General features: G+C 43.9%; 1 protein-coding gene across 6 annotated transcripts in view; it reads right to left on the bottom strand.

Moving 5' to 3' along the window:
• ITSN1 (intersectin 1) overlaps positions 1-25,120 on the bottom strand; it is a 133,549-nt gene that overhangs the window by 56,995 nt on the left and 51,434 nt on the right. For all 6 annotated transcript variants that reach the window (XM_029082331.2, XM_029082335.2, XM_029082336.2 and 3 more), the window contains 10 exons: positions 22,365-22,465; positions 19,144-19,207; positions 18,370-18,507; positions 16,573-16,688; positions 14,398-14,660; positions 13,303-13,452; positions 12,698-12,838; positions 9,709-9,796; positions 9,343-9,482; positions 545-672 (listed from right to left, as the gene is read on the bottom strand). In XM_029082331.2, the coding sequence (XP_028938164.1) occupies positions 545-672; positions 9,343-9,482; positions 9,709-9,796; positions 12,698-12,838; positions 13,303-13,452; positions 14,398-14,660; positions 16,573-16,688; positions 18,370-18,507; positions 19,144-19,207; positions 22,365-22,465 (1,329 nt within the window). The remainder of the gene's footprint in view (positions 1-544; positions 673-9,342; positions 9,483-9,708; positions 9,797-12,697; positions 12,839-13,302; positions 13,453-14,397; positions 14,661-16,572; positions 16,689-18,369; positions 18,508-19,143; positions 19,208-22,364; positions 22,466-25,120) is intronic.

Genomic DNA, 25,120 nt, shown 5'->3' with positions numbered 1-25,120 from the left:
GAAAAAATAAATGGACAAATAAATAAAAAGTCTGTGTGTGTGTGTGTGAATCTGTTTGCACTCTAAGCAGCAGTGGCGATTTTCTCCCCCTTTTCTATTCAACTTTACACTGGGTACAGGGAAAAAAAGCGGGGAGAAAAAGAGCTTGTGAACGGAGTGACACGATGCGTCAGTCTCGCTGTAGAAACACTCTGTGCCGAAAACCTTGCCCAGATCCTTTGATTCATTCCCAGATCTCCTGAGCGGCGCTCTTATTAAAAAGCTGTGAACTGGAAACGCATTTTGGTTATTGGGATGCAAATGAGCACCCCGACCGCCCCAATTTCCTTGTATGATTCCCAAATCTACATAGCAATGCTACTGGAAAGCCCTGGAAATCATGTAAAACTCTGGAGGTGCTTGGGTGGGGAAACACACACACAGTTCTAAAGGAAAGACCGAAGGATCTCTCTTTCTGACGTTGTGATTATTTCCAGACTAGGAGAAAGGAATAAACCCTTTAATCCGCTTTCGGGCCAGACTGAAATAAACCGATCCCACTTACCTTTGGACGTCTTCTTTCTGCTTCTCTAATTCTACTGTCTTTTTCTCTTGCTCTTTCTGTTTCAATCTTTCAGCTTCTAAGTTCTTCTGTTTCTGGAGTTGTTGCTTGCTATGGATTTCTCTTAGTTCCTACAAGCAATCAATATACATTTGCCGTGTTATAGGGCAATAGGGAATACGACCGCTCAACGGGCCAGATGTCCTATAGGGAAAACGCTGGTTTAAGTGAGAGAGGACGGTACCTGCAATTTGAAAACGGTTAACTCTGAAAACTAATGTTAGCGATATTCCGATGTGACTCTTGTCCACGAGCTGCTTAAAGTGACATGTTACTGAGTTACAGGAACAAAAACTAGCTCCATCACCATTTGTTTTCTAAAAACAACTGCCAGGGTCCTACCTAAGCTACAGGGGTTCAGAAGACAATAGTGGCTCATGAAAGCTTAACTGAAGCTAGGGCTTTGAACACCTCATTTGCGGGGGGAACTGAACACTCGCCTGAAGTAGAGGTGATTATTAAATATCAACAGTCCATTGAGGGCAATATTCTGTGATGACTCTAACTGGCTTAGAAACTACTGCACATTTTTTCTTAGAGAGAAAATCCATTGTTTTGACTAAGTTACTTCCTTTATCCAATTCCCCCAGAGGCCCTGCAGCATCGCGCCGGAAAACTCACCCACCCTTCTTATTTCACATTTTTTCCACTGCTTTAAACAAGGAAACCACTTCATTCATTCCTCCACTCATATTTACCTGGGGCTTATGGCGTGCAAAGCACGGCAGTAAACGCTTGGGAGAGGACAGTCGTGTAGTGGATGGAGGGCTGGGAGTCAGAAGGTCATGGGTTCTAATCCCGGTTCTGCCGCTCATCTGCTGGGTGATGTTGGGCAAGTCACTTTACTTCTCTGTGCCTCAGTTACCTCTTCTGTAAAATGGCGACTGTGAGCCCCACGTGGGACAGGGACTGTGTCCGACCCCATGTGCTTGTATCCACCCCAGTGCTCAGAACCGTGCCCGGCACTTAGTAAGCGTTTAACAAATACTATAATTATTATTGCAATCTAACAATGACCAGATACATCCCCTGCCCCCAGCAAGCTCACGGTCTAGAGGGGGAGAAAGACATAACCAAAATAAATGACCTTGCCATTTTTTCCTCCTGACTCTCAACTTATTCATTCATTCAATCGTATTTATCGGGCGCTTCCTGGGTGCAGGGCACTGTACTAAGTGCTTGGGAAAGTGCAATACGGCAATAAAGAGTGACAATCCCTGTTCACAGCGAGCTCACAGTCTGGAGGAATTTACCACATCCTCCCTTGGAAAAATACATAGGCACTCTTAAAGCTCACCTCAAACAACATCTCGTCCATGAAGCTTCCCTAAACAGAATGGGTGTGTCATATTCATATTTTTTCTCTCTCTCTCCCCATTTGATAAATAGTATTTGTTAAGCACTTACTTAACACTGTTCTAAGGGCTGGGTAATCCTAGGTAATCTCAACCGATGGCAACTCCCTTTGAGAAAGAGAAACAGGCCTCGGCCCTGAGTCTTCGGGCCGGGGGGGCTGTTCAAAGGGACTGATCTTTCGTGCTAATGGTTTGCACAATGGCAGTCGCACTAACTCGTTCCTGCAGGTTGGGTTCCCGCTGGGACAAGCAAGTGAATAGGCTCACAACTGCACCTGAGCCACCCGTCTGGGTCAAAGATGATGCGACTGACGGTGAGATTTGTGAGCCAAACATGTTGGGGTAGTAGATTAAAAAAAAAAATACCAAAAACCCCCCAAAACTTATGTACTACTGACAATTCCTTTCACAGCAAGTGCAAATAAAGTTAAGCCTTTTCTGGGATGCTGCATTTGTCATTTCCCATACGGTGCCCAACTTCCTTGTCCGCGAAGAGTCGGTTCATTTCTGAATGCCGTCCCCCAGGCTGATCTGTGGGCTACTGACGCAACCAGGAGTTCACAGCTATCTGCCGAGCAGGTGAATTTGGCAGGCTCCTGGCCACCCAAAGGCATGGTAGATACCAGATAATCAGGCCCCACATGGGGCTCACCGTCAAAGTGGGAGGGAGAAGAGGTATCAAATTCCCATTTTACAGATGAGGGAACTGAGGCACAGGGGAGTTAAGCGACTTATCCAAGGTCACCCAGCAGGGAAGTGGCGGAGCTAGGATCAGAACCCAAGGAGAACCAATTAACCACACAAATGCCCATTTTCCACTTCACTGCCGCTGCCCAGCACTCTTTCAGTCAATCTTTCTCGGCATTTTCCCTATTAAATGCTGCATTATAAAATTCTTTTCAAAAGGTTGCTAAACTTCCCCAGGGCTAAGTATTAATAGTACTAATACATAGTTAGCACTCAGAGGGTGCAGAACACTGTAATGGGAGAAAAATACAGGTGGGAATTAGACACAGTCTCTGCTTTTTTTTTGTTTTTTTACGGGGGGGTGGTGACGGGGGGACTGGCTCACAATCTAAACCATGAATAGAACCTAGGAGAACACAATCTCTGAAGAAATGATATGGACATATCAATTTACAACATCCAGGGCCAATCACGACAGGAGAGTTAGATACCGAAAAAATGGCAGGACATGATACCTGCAGTGGTACTGAATGGTCCCCGAGTTTACCAAAGGCTTTACTGTCCCATCAAAGACACGTGGATCAAGCCTTTGTCACGGTTAGAACGATGTGATGATGGGGAGAAGGCGTTCACTACAGCCACAGACTACATCCGTAAGCTCCACACACGATCGTTTAGGGATACAAGTGCCCTCTGACAAGAAGTCCTATGCCCAACCATGTCCTCAACAATTTAACTTTGGTTTTAACGTCACTTTCACTCCGGTTCTAGGCCACCAAGACGATGACAGAAACGGAGAATTTGTCAAGTCACGTGAGCCTGAGCTGAAGTCAAATCACGGGCAAGTTAGAAGCGAACCAAACAAGGGACTGTGGGAAAAAAAAAACACTCAAGGACGAGGTTGGAGAAACTTAATACAAGTCAGAAACTTTACATCCAGAGCATCTTGTGCTGACATAGCCTTTTAAATGACAGGTCTAGTTCATTTGTTCTTTTTCACTGAAAACATTTATAATCTTCAGGTTAAATTTTCTGGCACCAAACATTAGCGAACACAATCCGCTGCGGTTTTAAGATGGATCTGTCACTACCACTGGGCTACGAGAACTGAAGCACTAAGTGCTATTTTCATGGATATGAGAGACTGCGGAAGTCACGGGAAGAAGAAAAAGTTTTCCGGCATTCCGTCTTGGTGCCAACTTCACGTTCCTTTTCTGTGCCGCGCTGGGATTTAAGACTTACATAAGGCAGACGTCAAAATAAACACCAGTGTGTGGTTTTCGTTCCTTCGGCTAGCTTTAAAGTAAATCAAGTTAGGCGTGTAACAAGAGGTTGTGGGTTAAAAATGGAATTTTAATGACCGTCATTATCTGGCCACAACAAAGTAACCCTGAAAGGCCTATCAGCAGTCTGAAGGAAGGCATATGGCCTATTATCCTTCCACGTGAACTACATTTTCTTGATCCTATCAATTTAAAAAGGTAAAACGTAGCCCGTCTTAAATTTCTCCCTCATTTTCTATTCTGGTTCAGTGACAGGTTCGATCACATTGTACGGTGTTTCAATAGCGTTCTTCTCACCGACAGTTCTCTCGTTTTCGGCATCTGGTGGAAGTCCAAGAACCACTGAACAAATTTAGTGACATTAAACCCTTCTGTTAACCAGAAGGAAAAAAAAGCCCAAACAAACTAGAATCGGTGACAGTAACAAGTAGCAAGTTTCATCACACTGTGTCAGCTTCTCAACATGCTGATCCACATCACAGTCACATTTCCCAGCCCGTTAAAGCAATGAGTATCTTGCCAGAATAGATCCTCTGAATCATTACTCTTTGTAAAAATAAAAAAAATAGAAAAATGCCATAATGAATGGGAGATTCTTTAGAACCAGACCTACCTCATCTGTCAAGCTCTCTCTGGGAATTTAATTCTTTTCTACCCAGTATCACGAGTTGCCTTTCATGATGGTAATAATAATAATGATGGTATTTGTGAAGCGCTTACTAAGTGCCAAGCACTGTTCTAAGCACTGGGGTAGATACAAGGTTATCGGGTTGTCCCACATGGGGCTCAAAGCCTTAATCCCCATTTTCCAGATGAGGTCACTGAGGTATGGAGAACTGAAGTGACTTGCCCAGAGTCACACAGCGGATAAGTGGTGGAGCGGGGATCAGAACCCATGACATCTGAAGCCCAAGCCTGGGCTCTTTCCATTAAGTCACACTCCTCCTCATGATTGTAAGCTCCTTACGGGCAGGGAACGTGTTGTATTCTACTCTCCCCAGTGCTTAGTACAGTGTTCCGCACATAAGATGCATTCAACAATTACCACTGATTGATGCACAAAGATGACATTGCTGAAGGGGAAATTAAGGGTATTTTTCCCCCTAACCTACTATATAGATGCATACCACTCACTTCTAGGCCAGAAAGATGGCTAATAATGATGCTGTCCTCAGTATAGGTTTTCCTGACTTTCTAAGTTCCATTTCAGGAAGGTGCTATGTAGTCCTCTGGGCAAACCAAGTCATAAATTGGGCTCTGTCTTCCGATTGCTTCCCTAACAAAACACATTATTCAACCTCAGAGACTGTATCATTCAGACACACCCTTCAGGGGAGATTTTGGCTGTGCTTAACTCCCTTTTGTCACTGTATTTGATGAAGAGGAACCATGAAATAGGCACTGTTTCTTTCCAGGATGCCAAGAGAATAAAAGCATTAATATTTCTATAACCAATAAGCTACTTAGATGGCTCGACTGGAAGCATTTCATCTAAAAGGCATTCTATTGCATCATTCACAATGGAACAAGCATTGGCAATTGAATTACATTTGACTCCTGAATTAATAGAGAAAAATCAATTTTCCCCTACAAACCCAATAATATCCTTTCCTTCCTCCCTACCAAACAGACATCACAGCATTTCCAGAGCATTAAGATATTCAACGAGAAAATCCGAGACAGTCTGATTTATTCCTCCTGAAAAATTTGGCAACACCCCAGATTCTTGTACTCCATAGTTTGTTCAGAAACACTTGAACAAGGCTAGTCACTAAGGCTAATGTTCAGATTAGTGCTCAGGCAGAGAAGGTGTATTAAATAATAATAATCGTGGTATTTGTTAAGAGCTTTCTAAACAGTGTGGCAAATGCTGGGGAGGATACAAGCAAATCGGGTTGGACCCTGTCCCTGCCCCAAACGGCACTCAAAGATCAGAAGAGGTATCCAGATTATCCATATTTCATACAGTCTTTTTGCTTTCTTAGAAGTTCCAAGGCAGGAATCATTAACCGCTCAGTAATATTCATGATGGAATTGATTCAGTACAATGCTAAGTGGTGGAGAAGATAATCTGATCAATCGCAGGCCCTGTTCCACACCGAGATCCCAGTCTCAGAGGGGAGGAAAACAAGTTTTTTCATTTTACAGATTAGAAATCAGGCACTAGAAGTCAAGTCACTTGCCCAAGGTCACATGGAAGGCAAGTGTCGGAGTCAGGATTCAAAGAGTTTTGGGGGCCTCTTGCTAACCCACAAGACTGGCCTTTAAGAAGCCGGGGCTCTCATCACCAACACGCGGGGAAGAGACGCTTGGGCATTTTCAGTGAATCGGGGCAAATGGGAATTACTCAGAAAATGAAACCCAGCCCAAATCACGTTACCACAGTGACCTGCCTATCACACTATTTCAGGTATTACAAAAAATGACACAACTGTTCAAATTCAATTATACTAAGTGTGGTCACTTAGCTATTTCTGTTCCCGGTAGCCCAGCGGGCAGCTCCGTTGTCTGACAGGTTCTGCAGAGAGGGGAAACCCCGGCATGATGCCTTGTCCATCTTGTTATTCAGAGGATTTACACCACCACATACACAGCTAGGTCACAGGGCAGACTGAATCATGCTTCTTGATAGGAACCTGGAGTAACAACTAGTTTTTGAAAGAAGACTCAGCGCTTCTTGTTCGAAGCTGCATGGTTTAGTGGATAGAGCGCAGGCCAGGGAGTCAGAAGGGCCTGGGTTCTAATCCCGGCTCTGTCACTCATCCGCTGTATGACCCTGGGCAAGTCACTTGACTTCTCGTGCCTCAGTTCCCTCATCTTTAAAATGGGGATTAAGAGCTTGAGCCCCACATGGGACAGAGACTGTGTCTGACCTGATGAACTATTTATGCCAGCACTTAGAACGGTCCTTGCCACATAGTAAGTGCTTAACGGATACCATATTTATAATTACTATTAAATCCTAACTTCAACACCACACACATTGGTTACGGGGGGGAAGCGAAGCACAAAGCTGGAGGTGGTACAACGTTTTTAGTCGGAGACAGAGGTGCGTCGCCTGTATAGTGCCCGGAAACCTGGAGAAAACAGCCTAAGCGGGTGACACAGCCCAGGAGACTGTCACATCACTTCTTCCACGGCCACTGACCGGAAGAAAGCAACGCTCAAATGTAAAACAGTCATTCCCGCTCAGAGTTGCCCGGGATGCCACGACTAGACGGAGACCGACGGCGACTCTACGATTTTCACACACATCCACGATGCCACCCAGCCTCTTCCGGCAACTGGTCCATTACACGGGGCCTGCTTGGCGAAGCTTCTCCGTACAATTTACTTTGGTGCCTCTTGCTTTCCGCTGCTGGGAATTCAAGGGCTGAGGTTGCTAGGTTTTAAATATCAGCGTGCTCAGTTAGGCACGTAAAAATAACTATTGCCATCAGTAGCCAACAAGCTGCAGTTCCACTGCTCAATGAGTTTAAGTCACTGATGCTATTTGAAACCTGCCAATACTCGAATTCAAAGTCTGTATTATTTGTAATATCTGAGGGAAAACACATATATTCAGAGTGTCTGCGTGTTGTGGAGGTTCTATTCCCAAAAGAGGCATTTTTCCTTCAAGGAATATCTCCCCAAATTTAAGAGGATTTGTTTTACATGTATAGTTGGAATGTCTCAGAGTGACTCTACACTGTAAACTCTTTGTGGGCAGAGAAACGTGCCTACCAACTCCGCTGAATTGTCCTCTCCCAAATGCTTAGTAGAGTGTTCTTTACATAGTACGTGCTTAATAAATACGCCTGGCTGACGCTTTTTAAGTTTCTCCTTGGACAAAAAGCAAGATTTCACCCTGGGCCCGTGCTGGGGATGGGTTATGCAATTCCACTTGAGGCCTCCTTTCCCAAACTCGGACCTTCCAGTTTCCTGAGCAAAGCGGCCAGAAAAACTGGTATCGGCAAGGTCAGCGGGAGAGCCGGACTGCTGCCTGGCCTTATCAATTCATATTTCAAGATCATATTGAAAATCTTCTCTTCAACTCTTAGAGAAAGAGCAGCAAAATAACTCTGGCAATAAAAGGACTTAGGGAGATCATGCTGTACTATGTTGTCAAGGTTTCAAGAGAGGTATAGGAATTTCAGCTGTATAGCCAAACACTTCAACCCATGCATATTGTCTGCTGTAAACATATAGAGACACCTGTGTATGTGTGTGTGTATAAATCTTTCTAAGTACACAAGCGGCAATGAACTGAGCAAAGCTGGCTAGTATTCCTCTTTCGGTCTTCTTGCTGAAGAATTCCCAAGTCAGGAAGTGTGTGACCTGCATTGTGGCTTATTGTTCCCAGAGGACTGAGCCAAGACCTTCGACTTAGATCATCGGACAAGAGTTTGGACTAGAAATTCAAAACATAAAGGACATCAAAACTTGAGCTCTGCATTCTAGTTTTTTGCACTTTGGAAAAAGATACCCCAAGGGCATTAACGAACAGCATCCTAGCCCACTGATTCCTATCTTTATAAAAGAATGAAGGCCTGCTGCTTTGTGGACCGTCCCATCAGGAAAAAAAAAAATGTTTGCATAAAAATGGTCTTCCTGATTACCGCCATGAATGAAGTATGGTAAAGTAAGTAATCGAGATCAAGTTGAGGGTAATCAAGTTCAGTATTTCCATTCTCTCTGTAAAGCGAAATTGTGCTTTCAAATTCTTAGTAATAAAAAGCCAGTTAATAGCTAAAGGATTAAGAGAAAGTCAAAATTCAGAGAGGGTCATTGGCTAATCCATGCAAAGCTTAGACTCTTCTCCTCTGTCAGCTTTTGTGCCTTCTCCAATTCTCCCTGGGTTAAAATACGTCAAACTACACCATTCCGACAACCGAGACGGAACAACAAATACACCGAAGGACAAAATGAAAATTCCAAGGAACGGAACTACATCAGGAATGAGCATGACATGGTGAGGTGTCGGAAAAATTATTTTTCTAGAAATGCAAACAAATTCTTGGAAGGGGAAGAAAAAAAAAGATATGAACTTGGAGCAGTCCAATTTTCCAGATGTGGAGTCAATCTACTTGACAAGGGGAGGAAGTTAAGTCTGCAAGCCCATGTGCGTGTGCATGAGAGAAAGATAATTTGGTTCGGATTACTGGCACACGACATCCGAACCCGCTTCCCAATTTGGCTTTATCTTCCTGTTGTCCTTCACGTTGTCTCTCTCTCTCTCTTTTTCAATAAAAATGGAGAGGAATACAGTTTGGAATTTACAGACCCCTTGGAGAAACAATTTGGCCTTTTAAAATGTGGACAGATCACCACATCAATACATTTTTCTGTCTGGGATTAAAATACCACCCAGTCATCTGGACCAGGGAGAGAAGTAAAAAAGGAACACATTATGGACACACCCAAACCCAACAGTTACCTTCAGCTGATTGTTGAAAATATCAATCTCCTGCAACTTGGATCTGGTTTCTTTCTCAACTTCATCCAGCTGGTCTCGAAGCTGCTGACGGGCTACTTCTTTTGCTTCTAAAGCTCTCTTCAGGGTGAGAAGTGAATCTCCTGTTTGAAAGAGCATATTGTGGTGATGTGAATAGCCTTTACTATGATAGGCAAAATCAGCCCTTAATGTTTCCCTTTCACCTTTAGAAGTAGCAGTAATATTCACTAAGTGCTTACTGTGTGCGGAGTACCAAATTAAAGGCTGGGAAAGGATACACAGGTGGGGGAAAGAAAAAAAAATCAGACAGCCCCACGAGAACGTAAACTTCAAAAAGAAAATACCTACTGTGCAAACTGTTCTGCTGAACTTGCTTTAACTGGTCATTGAGTAACTGCTTTTCTGGTATCAACCTTCCGAGCATCTGCTGAGACTCCTGGGGTCGGGGAAGAGAGAATGCAATAAGTAAAATGACAACAGGCAGGAGCAAATTTCAAGGAACACATGGTGTCCAACCCGAGTTGCTCGTATCCACCCCGGCGCTTAGTACAGGGCATAACACATAAGCGCTTAACGAATACAAAGTTATTATCTTTCCTCCAAGTCTTTCCTACTGACCTCGTTTCCTCCAACAGATATCACCTCGTTACTTTCTGGGGTCAGCCCTCGCAGCAGAAACTGTATTCATCTCCGATCAAAGGGGGGTCCTGCTTTTTGCCAGAAAGTTAACTCCAAAGAGCCGGTTGCATTATATTGGAATACGGTTGAGGCAGCTGTAACTTCCCACGTGCTGTGTTTGTTTCTGATGACTTTAAAGGCGGTCCATATTGGACCAAAAAATGAACTCAAAGAGCTGCAGGAAGTGACGGCAGAAATAAAAGCCCAACTGGTCAACGCAATTCAAACACTGACTGTGTGAAGTCTTCGGGATGCCAGTTTAAACAGCACTCATTCGAGACAAACTCAATCTTTCTTAAACGAATCAATCAACGGTTGAGCGCCGTTGAGCATTTACTGCGAGCAGAGAACTCTACTAAGGGCCTGGCAGAGTACGATACTTGAGCCGGTGAACACGATCCCCGCCTCTGCGGTATTCACTTTGGAACTGATTAATTCTATTATCCCCAAAGTGCCTTTTAAAACTATAAATAGGATAAGTAAATATGGGTCCCATTTAACAGCAGAACTAAAACCAAGCAACCAAAAACCACTGTACCCGATCCAAACTGCCTTAAAAGTTTTTTCCTAATAATCCCTAAAATACTAATTGTTACTCTTCATCATTTCATCAAACACAGCAAGGAGTCTACATGGGTCTGGAAGGGCCTAAATCTGTTTTTACTTCTTTAGCTGAGCACAGCAGATTGCTATCTCGTCCTCTGACCTCCATTCAAAGTTCAAGACCAGACCTTAGTAAGCAATCTCATCTCTGAACAGGAAGTTACAATCTATCATTCGTCAGAAAACTTCAGCTGCCCTGACTGAAATGGCACCTAGCCCTAAACCCTCCAGGCTACTGATCTTGAGAAAAACGATCCAAGAAAAATGTGATATTTTTCCAAGAAAAGTAGACTCGGCTCTACAATAAATATACTTCGAGTAACATAATTCTGGTGACCAGTGGATAGGAAAGCTACTGATAAGCAACTTAATCTCATATGTTTAACAATATTAAATATTAAAGTCACATCACCTCCAGAGGGCCTTCCCAGATTAAGCCCTCTTTCCCCCCACTCCCTTTACTTTCTGTGTCGCCTCTGTATTTGGATTGGTAACATTTAAGCATTTGATATTCACTCCAACCTCAGCCCTACAGCACTTAGGTACATAATTTTCTTTTTCTTACAGTAGTTGTTAAGAGCTCACTGTGTACCAGGCACCGTTCTAAGCACTGGGGTAGATACACAGTTCACGTCCCACCTAGGGCTCAAAATCTTAATCTCCATATTACAGATGAGATGACCGAGGCACAGAGAAGTGAAGTCACATGCCCAGTGTCAAAGGGCAGGCGAGTGACAGAGGCACGATTAGAACCCAGGTCCTCCTGCCTCCCGGGCCCTGCTCTAGCCACAAGGCCGCGCTGCTTCTCCCGGATCCAGAAGAATTATATTCATAGTTTATATTAATGTCAGCCTCTTCTTCTAGACTATAAAATCCTTATCTGCGAGGAATGTGTCTGTCAACCCTGTGGTATTTTTGTATGCTCCTCAGCATTTAATTCAGTGATCTGCACCCAGCAGGCATTCAATAAATGCCACTGATTGACTGACTATTAAACCTTGAATAATTTAGCAGAAGTAAAGAAACGTACCAGAGCTGTCCTTGGAGATACTCACACACTATGAGGTGAAATCACCTTAGGACCATCGGAGTCCTTTTCAGGCGGAGAAACTGAGAGGCTCTATTTCAACGCCCAATCTCCATTTGACCCATTTAATAAGAGGCCATTTAATAAAAAGGGGAAATCCATTTCACGTATACAGTCACCCAAAATAAGCAGGTTCGTTCGACTGCAGCTCCCTGATAACTGGAACTATTTGTGATGAGTGAAAGTAGATTCTCAGAAGCTAAAATTCCTAGAGTTTCTTCCTTGGCCAATTTTGTTGATCTACTGGGGGGCTGGGGCGTCTAGCTCTGCCACTGTCCACGTAACTACGAAAGCTTGAATGCATTTAGCCTTGCTAAACTAAAAGGGGAAACAATTCTCTCGTTCCCTACAATATACGGATATAGTCCCAAGTGAGTCCTGTGAGAAACGAGAAACGCCTCGCTCGTGAGACGCTGTCTGTGAGACAAACCAAGTACCCACATGGCTGTGACCAGAAGCACACAGAAATGGAGCTCTCGAGCTCTCTCAGATACTTCAGTGAAAACGTGCACAGGGACGCTAAGAAAACTGTCAAATAATGCCGACTGAGACAATGCGGGGGGAGGTCCATCTGTATAAACACTCTTTACCATTTTTGAATGAGAATTCCCCTTAACGCAGAAGCGTTTGAAGTCAGCAAATCCTACCTATTGAGGTTTTTGACACTGCTGTGCCAAACCATTAGAGGTGGGGCGGGCGGGGGGTAGGGAAGACTGGGGGCTGGAACATGGGCGAGGAGAGGAAGGGTCCCCTCTGAGACCCGCAGCCCCAGAAGGGCCTCATTTGGCAGTTCCATGCCTTGTCCCCGGATACCCCACGGTGCTTCTAACGCCTTGGCGGGGGATGGGTTGACAGCAGAGACTGCTGGAAAGGCTGGAATGATGCCATGAAAAGATTTAGTGATGAGACAGCCCAGACCATGGCGAAGGCAAGGGCATTTTAAAGCTCAGAGAAGGTCATCGCTCTCACCTGTAATTGCTGCTGCAAATGGGTGATTTCTGCAATTCTCAGCTCTCTAGATTTGTTGGTGCTCTCGATTTCTTGTCTTTGTGTGGATAATCGACATCTGATATCCTGAAGTTTTCCTTCTAGTTGGTGCTTTTTATCGTTCTTCAAATGAAAGAGCAAGACATTGGAATTACTATGATAGGTGAGCAGAAGCCCTCTAGATCTCTAAAAGCCACGCTGTCATCAACTTTAATATGGAAACTCGGAGCTTTTGGAATGTGCCCCGATTTTCTCATCATCGATACTTATCAGGTGCACAACGTGGGCAGAACATTATATTCATGCTTGGGAGCACACTGTAAAAGTAGAAAACGGGAGCAGGAATAAATAATAGCTGTAACTGATGAAAATGAAATAAAAAATGAACACAAAAATGGAATAATCAGCTATACACATGCAGAGTAAGGGCGATGGGATGATATGACCAAGGAAAGATGGAGACCGGCCCTTTCTTGCTATGGTTTTTGTCCTCTCTAAAATAACCAAGTCGGGTTCGATTTGGATATAAGAATTATTTTACTAATTGTTAATGTTCTGGGACAACATCGACTTTATTTTTTACTTACTAGAGCTTCCAACTCAAATTCTAAAGTCTTTTTCTTTGCCTTCAGGACAACTATATCTTCTTGTTCTTTGTTTCTTTGATTCAGGAGTTCTTGCCGCCGATTTCGTTCCCACTCTAGTTGGCGTTGCCTTTCAAGTTCTCTCTTTGCAGCCTATTGTGTGAAAAATAGATTTGTTACCCATGAAGCCATTTCACTGCACTGATTCCCTTCTCACAGTTGGACAAGACCTTTTAACTCAGATGGAAATATGTTCCCAGGGATGCTCACCCCCACAGCATTTACATACCTATCCCTAATTTACTCGTATTAATATGACTCATATTAACGTCAGCTTTTCCCCCCCTTAAACTACAGGTTCCCTGTGGATGGGGGACACGTCCATGAACTCTATTATATCGTACTCTCCCAAGTGCTTAGTACAGTGTTCTGCACAGAGTAAGCACCCACTGAATACCAACGGTTGATTGATTTCATTCAATCATATGTATTGGACGCTTACTGTGTGCAGAGCACTGTAGGAAAATACTGTCGGAATCTCATCACCCCTCAGACTGATACTTGAATCCGTTGAGAATCGACAGGATTAACTCCACACCAATGTTTATCGCAATAAACCACACACAGAGGTGATGGACCTGTGGGGTCCACAACACTCTGGTACATTTCAAGCCTTGCCTTGGACCCTCTATTGTTTTTCTCTTCGTGCCCCCGGCTGAAGGAGCGTGGAAGAAGCAGTGTGGCAGTACCAGCGTGGCACAGTGGACGGAACAAGAGCCCGGGAGTCAGAAGGTTGTAGGTTCTAATCCTGCCTCTACCGCTTGTCTGCTGTGTGACCCTGGGCAAGTCACTTCACTTCCCTGGGCCCCAGTGACCTCATCGGTAAAATGGGGATTAAGACTGTGAGCCCCACGGGGGACAACCTGAGTATCTTGTCTCCACCCCGGCGCTTAGAACAGTGCTTCGCACATAGTAAGCACTTAACAAATACCATCATTATCGTTATTACATTACTCTCTGGGCCTCAGTTACCTCATCTGTAAAATGGAGATTGAGACTGTGAGCTCCAAAGGGGACAACCTCCTTCTAGTTATTTACCTCGCGTCTTTCGATTTCTTTCCTCCTCTCCTCTTCCCTCTGGCGCTCCAGTTCGCGCTGCTTTTCCAGTTGCTTTTCCAGCTCCAGTTGGCGTTTCCGCTCCTGCTCCTGGCGCTCTCGTTCTTTCCTTTCTTGCTCGGCCCTCTCCAACTGAGCCAGCCGCTCCTGCTCTTTCCGCTGCTGCTCCAGAAGGGCCTGTCGTCTCTTTTCCAGCTCCAGGTTACCCCGTTCGAAGTTCTCCCGTTTTTTATCTTCAAATGTCACTTCAAGGCAACAGAATGGGGATGGTGAACATTCATTCTGCCTTGCTCAGATTTAAAAAGTAGAAATGCACAACTCCATAAACTATTAAATAGGTCACTGGACACTGAACGGAGGTAACTCGGTAGGGATGCTAAAGGCCGATGCACGACCATTAAGCTATCACCTTGGCTGCTGATCCATCACTGGTATTTCTTGAGCGTCTACTGTGTGCAGACCACGGCACTAAGTGCTTGGGGGAGTCCAATACAATAGAGTTGGTAGATGGTAATAATAATAATGATAGCATTTGTTAAGCACTTACTGTGCGCCGAGCACTGTTCTAAGGCGCTGATGCAATCTCTATGCTTAGGGCAGTGCTCTGCACACAGTAAGCGCTCAGTAAATGCGATCAAATGAAAAGGAGCTTACCGTCTATAAGGGGAGACAGACGTTAAAACAAATTAGGGATAGGGGACGTTTGAAACTGTAAGGGAGCTTACCGCCTATAAGGGGAGACAGACGTTAAAACAAATTAGGGATAGCGGACGCATGAAACTGTAACAAATACCTTTAAAAAATAATCCCTCTCCAGCTGACAGGGCAATCTCAGACTCCCCTGCTTTCACCCTGGGATCTCTTACAAAAACGTTGGAAACTATTAGAGCAAATCCCAGTGAGAAATTGCTTTTGTGGGGTGTCCTTACAGATGGCAAGGATACCGTGAGACCTGAAAACCTAAGCATGAAAATCTACTACTTAAGTGGCACACTCTAATGCTCTGGAGTTAGAGATGGGTTGCTGAAGTTAGAGATTTAAGCCTCAAAACTTGTCACTGGCTAGAAACAATACTCCCTGTAGACTGTAAGGCCTCTGTGGACAGGGATCATGTCTACCGACTCTATCGTATTGTACTATTCCATGTAATTAGTAACAGTGCTCTGCATACACTAAGTGTTCAACAAATATGATTAGTTCAATACCAGATCATGTTGAACCTTAATGCTTTGTTCCCAGAGAAAGAATATATAACCCACAGATGGGAAGCAAATATTAATGGAATAAATGGATTAAAAAAATCACATTCTCTCCAACTGCTACTGACTCTAGTCTCAAGGAATGTAATTCACTTTGAACAGGCAACACGTTGTTTTAGGTATTTGATGAGGCCAAATGCTCAGAGGGAGTTTCACATCTCAGACCAACTAAGTGAGCAAAAAGGAAGATCTGTAAAGGAAGTGTTCCTTATACTACTGCCAATTCATCAGTAAGGATTCAGCGATATTAGCATTTTTAAAAACTGGGTTGTAAACTAGTCATCAATTGCAGAAGTTGCAGATGTGTTCTGATCTGCATTTCCCCATAGACTAAATGCTCCTCATGGGCAGGTACCGTGCCTACCAATTTAATTGTATTGAACTTTCCCAAGTGCTTCTACAGTGCTCAGCCCACAACGAGCGCTCAATCGATACCAATGATTGATAGCTAGGCTTCGTTTTTCATAAACACGAGGCCACATAATTACGCAGCATTAGTTACAAACACCTATTTATTTTCAAATCCTAGCATTTATTGGATTCATTCTTTCTGAGGCATTTCAGTCATCTGCAACCCAGTAAATGCTCAGTGGATTCTACTGAGTGACCTACATGAAGAGAAGAACACTAAAAGATACAAATCAAAGCTAAATAATATGGCTGTATTTCTAGACTACATTCATGTCCCACCTTAATATCTTCTGTTCTCCCTTGCCCCTACAGCGTAAGAAATAAGCCCTCTTCTGGTCTACTCTCAGTCAGCACAACAAAAGAATCCCAAAATTCAGTTTGTGGCTTCTCCCCGCACTCAAAATACAGATTCTTAGAAAACATAAGGTAATGTAGAATACAGCATCATGGAGAATACCAAGCAGTTTTGAAATCATGTGCCGCTCACCTGGCAATTTCTTTTCCAGCTGCTGCTGCTCTTCTTCTAATGCTGGTTCCTCTGGTAACCTCTGATCCACAGACCCTGAACTCATAACGGAAAGGCCACTGCCAGAGCGAACTCTCCTGCAGGTATGAAAAGAATGAGACCATTACAGAAACCACGTTTTTGTCACCCAGTCAGCCGGGGGATAAACTGAGCAGATTTGAAATGGAAGGTTGCTCCGTCAATGGGGAAAGGCTTGAGCAATGCGCGGGACACAGGGGATGACCGGGTCTAATCGAACAACCTATATATTCCAGCACCGAGCCCATAGTACAACTTGACAAATCGATTACTAGAGAAGCAGTGTGGGTTATCGGAGAGACCACAGGCCTGGGAGACAGAAGAACCTGGGTTCTAGTCCCAGCTCCCCCACTTGTCAGCTGACACCCTGGGCAAGCTCCTTCACTTCTCGGTGCTGCAGTTACCTCATCTGTAAAATGGCGATTAGGATTCTGAGCTCCATGTGGGACACGGACTGTGTCCAACCTGATTAGCCTACATCTACCGCAGCACATAGTAAGAGCTTAACGAATACCATCGGTATTAAATGGCATGATTATAAGTAAGGTATTGACTGGCAGCGCAGAATCTGAGTCCGAGTGAGGTGGAAGATGAGACCGACATGTAGCTAAGTGGGGAAACAGCTGATGGAAAGCTTTCAAGTCAAGTGAGGTGTTTTTGTTTTTTTTTTGTGAGATGAAATCAGGAGCTATTGGGGGTTTGGGAAGAAGGAAAAGATGTATTCTGAATGACGTATGACCTCTAGCAAATGAAGAGGGGAGTGGCTTGAGACCAGGGGACCGAGAAATATTCTGTTACAGTCATCTGGTTGGGAGGTGATGAGGGGTTGAATAGAGAAAGCAAAGTTGGCACCTGGGAAAGTTCGAGTCTGACAGTCTCTATTTTATCAGAAAGTAGTGAGCACTAGAAAGGAAGAAAGTGGGGGTACCAGAGGTTCAAGAAGAGCTTAAGGATCTGGAATTGTTGGTGGGGCCATAGGCCAGGAATGCAGATGAAAGGGTGGAGATGAAGCAGGAGAGGGCCAAACTTTAGCATCAAGGGTCAGCACGGCTTTCCTGGCTTTGGGATTTCCATCAAGACGGCTCCAACGTGCGCAGGAAGAAGTGGAGGGAGTGAACTGTAGGGGTGATAGGATGAAAGCGGCCAAGGGATAAGGGAGTTAGGAAGGTTTGCCGAGAGGGCAAGGGGAGGAATGATATTTTGAGCTAGGGGTCCAGAGACCAGAGGTCTCAGTAGATGCAGAGAACAGCTCTCACACAAGACACGGTAAACACTACTGATTGAGAAGACGATTTGGGGAAAGGGAAGAGATGGGGGTAAAATGGCAGGCCTGAAGGGCAGAACTGGAGATGTAGGGAATGGAGTTGGGGAGATCAGAAGTGTTGCAGCACTGTTAAAGAGATCCAAGGAGTGTACACGTTGGCTGATGTGGGTTGGAGCGGGAGGTCAGCAGAGTCAGATCTGAAGAATGGAACAGTCCGGCAATATATCTATTTTCAGACATTTACCAAGGGAACCTCGCCGTACTTTTCTTTCGGTTTCTTACTAGTCCCCCAACCGCTGTATTTCTAGAATCAGGGAAAATGGATTCTAGAAACAATCAATGAGGTTCAGTGCGAAAAGCTTGGGACTTGGCCAAGATTTGCATTTACTTTCTAAGAGGAAATACAGTCAGAAGTTGATTTTCAACTGACTCTGGTTTGAAGGCCCGAAACAGAACAAGAGCGACATCTCACTTACCTAAATGAAGGTGGAATATACTCTGGAGGCAATACTGGAGGCAGGGGTTGGCCAGACATGGCCACGTCGATTAAGTGCATAGCCAGGATAAATTCTTCTGCTGTGAGTTTTCCATCTTGATCGATGTCCGAAAGATTCCTATTTAATAAAACAGTTTATTTTTACCGAAACGTCAGGGTTTGTGTGATTACTGGCGGATAAAGACTTTTTTTTGTTTTGTTTTTCTTTCCACCCGGGCCAAATGGCCACCACGAACACCTACGTGGAACAATCTGTCGGGGATTGTTCTGGGGGATCTGAGCCAAATCACTGGAAGTCTGTGAGGTGGGGGAAAAGGTACATTAAACCCACTTGCTAGGGTTTTATCAAGTTCCTTTTGGTCTCTACGATGCCCAGAGCCACCTGCTGTTTTAAGGCAACCGCAGGCACCTGCAGTTGGGAACATTGCCCCTCCACCCCAGGGAGTAAATGTTGAATAGCTTGGCGTCGATAAAATCGCACTCCCGGCTTGTCTCACCTAGCACATACTCTAAGACCACTGTTTTGTTCTCAATAAACACTGCCAGGTGAAGCCACCTTCATGGCCCAACAGAACAGCAGGGTTTTTCTAAGGGAACCAGTGACAGTGAGCTGGAAATTCAGTGCCCGGCACACACCCGCATCACTACTCAAACTCAGAAATTAATTCAATATACTCAGGAATACCGTAAAGAGCCAAAAAAATAAAGACAATTTTCAATTTTTTTTGAAGTTTAGGGAATGTCCGTTCTTTACCATATCGTAGCCAGCTGAGCCTGGGGTAAACTTGATTGCATAAGGATAGTTCTTGCTTGGGGACCTGACAGAAACCAGAAGGAGGTTAAAAAGATGAGTTGGCAAATCCCGGTCGGCGCTAAGAAAGAATCAGAATTCAACACGCTACATGGAATGGGATTGTTGGTCCAGTTTATGCTGGGGCCTGCCTATAACTAAGCAAGTGGAAAGGAGCCCACTTTATTTGGAAATTGAGAGCTGCCAACGGTGCTTAGTAGAATGATAATAACAATAATAATGTTAGCATTTGTTAAGCGCTTACTGTGTGCCAAGCACCGTTCTAAGCGCTGGGGTAGATACAAGGCAATCAGGTTGTCCCACGTAGGGCTCACAGTCTTCATCCCCATTTTACAGAAGAAGCATCAGGGCACCGGGGAAAACAGACATATGAGCTTTACTAGTTAGGGCTGCACAATATAACCACTTCTCTCAGAGTGCCTGCTTCATATGTAGCCAACTCTTAATGACCATGGTAGCAAGGTGGGACAAAGGTTGGTCTAGATAACAGAAGTATCCACCTAATAATACAAACACCTTTTTCTGGCCAATGGTCTCATCTGCTTCCTCACTCCCACCAAATCTTTTATTTTAGCTGTCAACATTTGAGTTTCACCTCCTGTCATTTGCTTGACTCACAATCTAGGATCGCTCCTCTGTAAAACCACCCCAGATTCGGCACACCGCTCCGGTCACTCTGTAATCCTCAATCCTTGTCTATCGAACTATTCCCATTTGTTCCTTTGTCACGTGTGTTCTCTAGGATCTCTTAGGTGTTTCTGATTTTTGAACAGTATATCCTTTTCTGGAGAATGAATGGTTATTTACAAGTAGGTATTTGCTCTGTCCCGACTTGAGCTGCCAATGGAAAGATCCGAAAGAGCAAGAGTGAAATCTTAATCCTTTTTTGTAACCCTTGCTGGGCCTAGTTCCAAGTGCACCTTAACTGTCTGCGGATGTGAATGAGAGGGAAATGGTAAAAAAAAAAAAAAAAAAAAAGAAAAAAAGCAGGCAACTGGAGGCAACCTGGGATAACGAGGATCATATGGCTAATCTACCGACTGGATAATCAGCCCCTGAAAAAATCAGTTGGCTGTATGCTGCTCCAGCCACCCTACCAAAAGGACAAAAACTTGTTTTATACCATACATGTGCACACAGACACGTTTACGAATCGACCCATCCTACGTCCTCTTGCTTTGTTTTCCTTTTTTTGTGTTTTTTTTTCAATATAACAACAACAGAAATCAAGAAGGCCAGCACAACCTATGGGAGACTGTCCAACAGAGGGGGACGGCAAACCTGATTTCAAGCTCCAAACCAAACTACAGGCCTACCAGGCCGACCCGTTGCCCAACTATCTCGACGGCTGTGAGACCTGAACCGTACGAAGTTCCGCCACCATCATTTACGGGCCACACTCGATATCAGATGGCAAGATGACAATCGCCAATGAGGGAGTTCTGGATCGGAGTCAGTCTCCCAGCTGCAGAGCTATGCTCACCCTAACATGAGTATGACGTGAGCAGAATGAGCGACAGCGGCATGCCCAAACAGCGGCTAAAAAGAGAGCTGAAATTGGGAAGCCAAAAGCAAGGAGGGCTGAGGAAATGAAGCCTCAGACAGTGCAGCAATCCAGTTCAAAACTGGGGGTCAGTGGGTGAGGCTAGAGCAGCTTTCAAGAAGGGAGTAGCTCTCTTTGAAGAAGAAGTCTGTAGGGAAATAGAGACAAGGGGCAAAAGAAAAAAGACCACCAGGAGCCACAAAAATTCAATACAACATGGGACAACCTCTTCACGTGCCCAATACGGCCAGGACTGAGGATTCCCAAAATGGGCTTTTTTAGTCACACACACATGCACTGGTGAACTTCCCCATCGGAGGAGTCTTTGAATTCGAAAGACACCTAGATCTGCCCTGCTGAATCAAAAAATAATAAGGGCTCAATTTATGAGCAACATTATTTGCAGAAAATGTACGGGTAAATATAATAAAAGGTGAGAAGGAAATCAGCTTATTCAACTGGACTAGCAAATGACTAATTACATTAAAATGTCAAAGCATATTTGAACAAGGTTCAGTTTGATAATGTCTGACTGTTGGTAAACAAACACTGAATTTTTCATAACTGCCCTCCCAAAGGCACAAATTCAAGTGGGACTGACTCCTGAGTTTTAGCTTGCATAATAAAACCGCACCGAGATTAACTCTAAATATCAAAGCATTTCCAAGCTTTAAACTAAACAATAAGGCATGGGCTGGGCAGATGAGTTAACAGGCTGAGTGTGTGATTGTTTCTCAAAAGGCGGTGGGGAGTTGGTTCTTAAAGTTACCAATATTTTAGCCCTTTTTGCTGACTCTAACTACAACAACTTATCGACAACTCTTTTCCCTGTTCGCAATCTCAGAAAAAAAGCGGGTTTCTCATGTAGTTAGGATACACCAATTCAAGGAAATGGCCTTGATTAAGGCAAAGACCACTTGAGGATGAAAGAGAAGACAGTGGAAAGACTAAAGTGAGCCATGACAGGGAATAAACGGGTGCTTCTAGGTAAGCATACTCACATGCACATCTTAATAACCAATAAATTAACGTCAAAAGTGAGAGTTAATGACAGTTCTGTCATTCTGAGAGCACCTAAAGTGGATCGAATCTGCTTCTCTCATTGGAAAAATGATTTAGAAAAATTTTCTAGGGATGAGCATGAACCCTTACTCAGCTTCTTTTGTATCTGAAAACAGTTCACGTACTTAATCCTGCTGTTCTTTTTTTAATGACATTCCCCCCGATATTATCATCAACTTGTTTTTCTTTCTATGAAAAGCTTTTCATTTTTTATAACTGACACCCATCTACCTTTCAAAGGTGTTTCTACTAGGCATCGCCCTTATTTGTCCATCCCCCATTTAAGAACATTTCTCCTACAGAATCCAGTCTTCCTAAGCATAAGATGGAGAGCAGAAATTTAGCAGGGGGAATTATGTACATTTTTTTCCAGTGGATGGGGGAAAAAACGGGAAGGGGGAGAAAAATGCTTAAAGAAAAAAACCAATTCTACCCACGAAAAAGCAACTTAATACACGATTTGAAGTTTTTTGGCTTGTTAAAATTTGGGAACTTTTAGATCCAGAATGGATACTATGTACCCCAGAGTCTACTTCATTGCTTAATTTCGTCTGGATACCTGTGAGGTGGCCGCTCATCGTTTTGTCATGGCTATTGAACAGCTGCCTATACTTCAACCGAGATGACTGAGGGACAGCCCATTCCGCAGCGGGAGGTACACTAGAGGAGAGTCGGGAAAAGAGAATCAAGAGTTAATCACGTTATTCCTTTACAAAAAAATACAGAGACAGGGAGAGGACCCTACGTTTTTGACGTAAAGTTAACTCAAATGATTGTTTTCCTGCCCTACTTCAGACTTTTTTTGAAGGCTATTAGTTAAGCGCTTACTATGTAAAAAGGGCTGGGGTTGATACAAATTGATCCGATCGGACACAGTCCCTGCCCAACACAGGGCCCGTTATCTTAATCTCCATTTTACAGGTGAGGTAGCTGAGGCCCAGAGGAGGGAAGTGACTTGCCCAAGGTCACAAAGCAGACAAGTGGCAGAGCTGGGATTATAATGTTGGTATTTGTTAAGCGCTTACTATGTGCAGAGCACTGTTCTAAGCGCTGGGGTAGACACAGGGGAATCAGGTTGTCCCACGCAGGGCTCACAGTCTTCACCCCCATTTTACAGATGAGGTAACTGAGGCAAAGAGAAGTGAAGTGACTTGCCCAAGGTCACACAGCAGACAAGTGGCAGAGCTGGGATTCGAACTCATGACCTCTGACTCCAAAGCCCGTGCTCTTTCCATTGAGCCACGCTGCTTCTCTCACTTCAAGTTCCCATAAGGGTCTCCAGTTATTACTTGAGCTTTGTTACAACCTCAGATGAATCATTTACCCACAGCTACTTAAAAGGTTGAAAGAATTCTCCTCACTGGGCAGACATATTTCCGAGTCTGCAACATTTATCTTTCTAGCCCAAGTTGGTGCGGGGAGGGGGAGACTAGCAGCTATGCAGATAACCACCGCTGAGAGCGTTTGCCTTTCAGTACTTTTCACTGACCGAAGAGAGAACAGTGTTCATTAGGGTGAAACTGACATAAAACCCAAATTCAAAATTATTTTCATTGCATTCAAAGGAAGAATTCCCTGATACGGAAAACGATGGCTTGAATAGCCTTGCTGAGGCATCCCAGCAAATCAGTATGTCAAAAAAGAGCCAAAAATCCAGGGTTCTGGACATGCGGTCATTCCTTCTCTAGATCGTAAGCTCACTGTGGGCAGGGAATGTGTCTGTTGATTGTTATGCTCTCCCAAGTGTTTAGTACAGTGCCCTAAACACAGTAAGTGCTCAAAAAATACCACTCATTGATCATGGCCCAATGCTGAAAAATTCGTCTCCTCTCAGACCTTAAGAAATAAACTCCTAAAGTCAATTAAGGGTCTTCTTGGCCCATGTAAATGCCCAATTAGAACAAAGGGTTTGACATTGGCAATTCTCTCTTACGGACTGGACAGGAGCCATCGAGTTGGGGCATCTCAACAGCCATCTGATCTGAGAATAGTTACAGTGTTACATTCCGAAGAATATAACTGGAGGTCATCAAAAAAAAAATAATTAAAATCGACCCACATTCCGTAAATGACTACTCTCCCCTCTTCTGAAAAAGTTAAAACGAAGGTAATCTTAGTCTTACAGCCTAATTCATTCATTCAATCGCATTTATTGAGTGCTTACTGTGTGCAGAGCCCTGTGCTAAGTGCTTGGAAAGTATAATTCCCTACCCGACAGCAGGCTCGCGGTCTAGAAGGGGGGAATACGTGTTCTCTATGCATACGACTATGTATGCCAAAAAAACCTTTATGTAATTGGAATGAATATTCTAGAAGCAATTGAAAAGGGCCAGGCAATGTCACGGAAGCAAAGGGGCCTTGTGGATACAGCATGGGGCTGGGAGTCCAAAGGACCTGGGTTCTAATCCGGATCTGCCACTCGTCTGCTTTGTGACCTTGGGCAAGTCACTTACCTTCTCTGTGCCTCAGTGTGCTCAACCGTAAAATGGGGATACCTGTTCTCCCTCCTACTTCAACTGTGAGCTCCTTGCGAGACAGGGACTGTGTCTGACCTAATTTACTTGTATCTACCCCAGAGCTCAGAGCAGTGTTTGACACGCGGTAAGCGCTTAGCAAATACCATTAAAAACCCCACCACCAACAAAAAAAATCTATTCAAACTACCTGCAAACAGATAGATCTCATATACAAGTCCCTATACTGAAGGACTTTAAAGTTCTGTACATTTTTTTCTAAGGGCCACAGTCCTATCTTTAAAATAATTACTTTCAAATTATCATAAGAAGTCATTTGTCTTTATTACTTTTAGAAGTTTTAATTAAAAAGCAAACTTACAACAGAGAGGCCTGCTGTGAAATCCACTGCATCAACTCCTTCATTTTAAATGAGCTTTAAATTTGTTCTAACCCATGCCTGTTTATCAAGAACCCAATTATCTTTCAACAGCATATGAAGGGTGTTACGCATGAAACAGGCCACGTGCCTTTCCAGACCTAACAAATGCCGCTGCATTTTTTTAATACCCATATTACTAGTTACGTTACAAATCTTTGTTGGGAACTTAATGTGTCCAATTCAAAAATGAGACTTGGAAGTCAGCTGTCCCAAATTCATTGCAATGACAGTAATTAAAGCAACGCAACCTTTTTTTAAAAAAAAAGGAATCCCCACTTTGAACGGTGGAGAGGGAGAAGGGAAGAAGGGCACATCCCCATTGCATACTGTCTACACCCACCCAATCCCTTAAGAGCATCTCAGAATTAAATTCAGTAAAAACAAATCAGTTGGAATACAAACTAAACATCCCCCTCACCA

The sequence above is a fragment of the Ornithorhynchus anatinus genome, chromosome 17, assembly GCF_004115215.2.
Source record: "Ornithorhynchus anatinus isolate Pmale09 chromosome 17, mOrnAna1.pri.v4, whole genome shotgun sequence".
Classification (NCBI taxonomy): Eukaryota; Metazoa; Chordata; class Mammalia; order Monotremata; family Ornithorhynchidae; genus Ornithorhynchus; species Ornithorhynchus anatinus.
The sequence above is the reverse complement of the archived record's forward strand: the minus strand, read 5'-3'. Positions and strand labels throughout refer to the sequence as shown.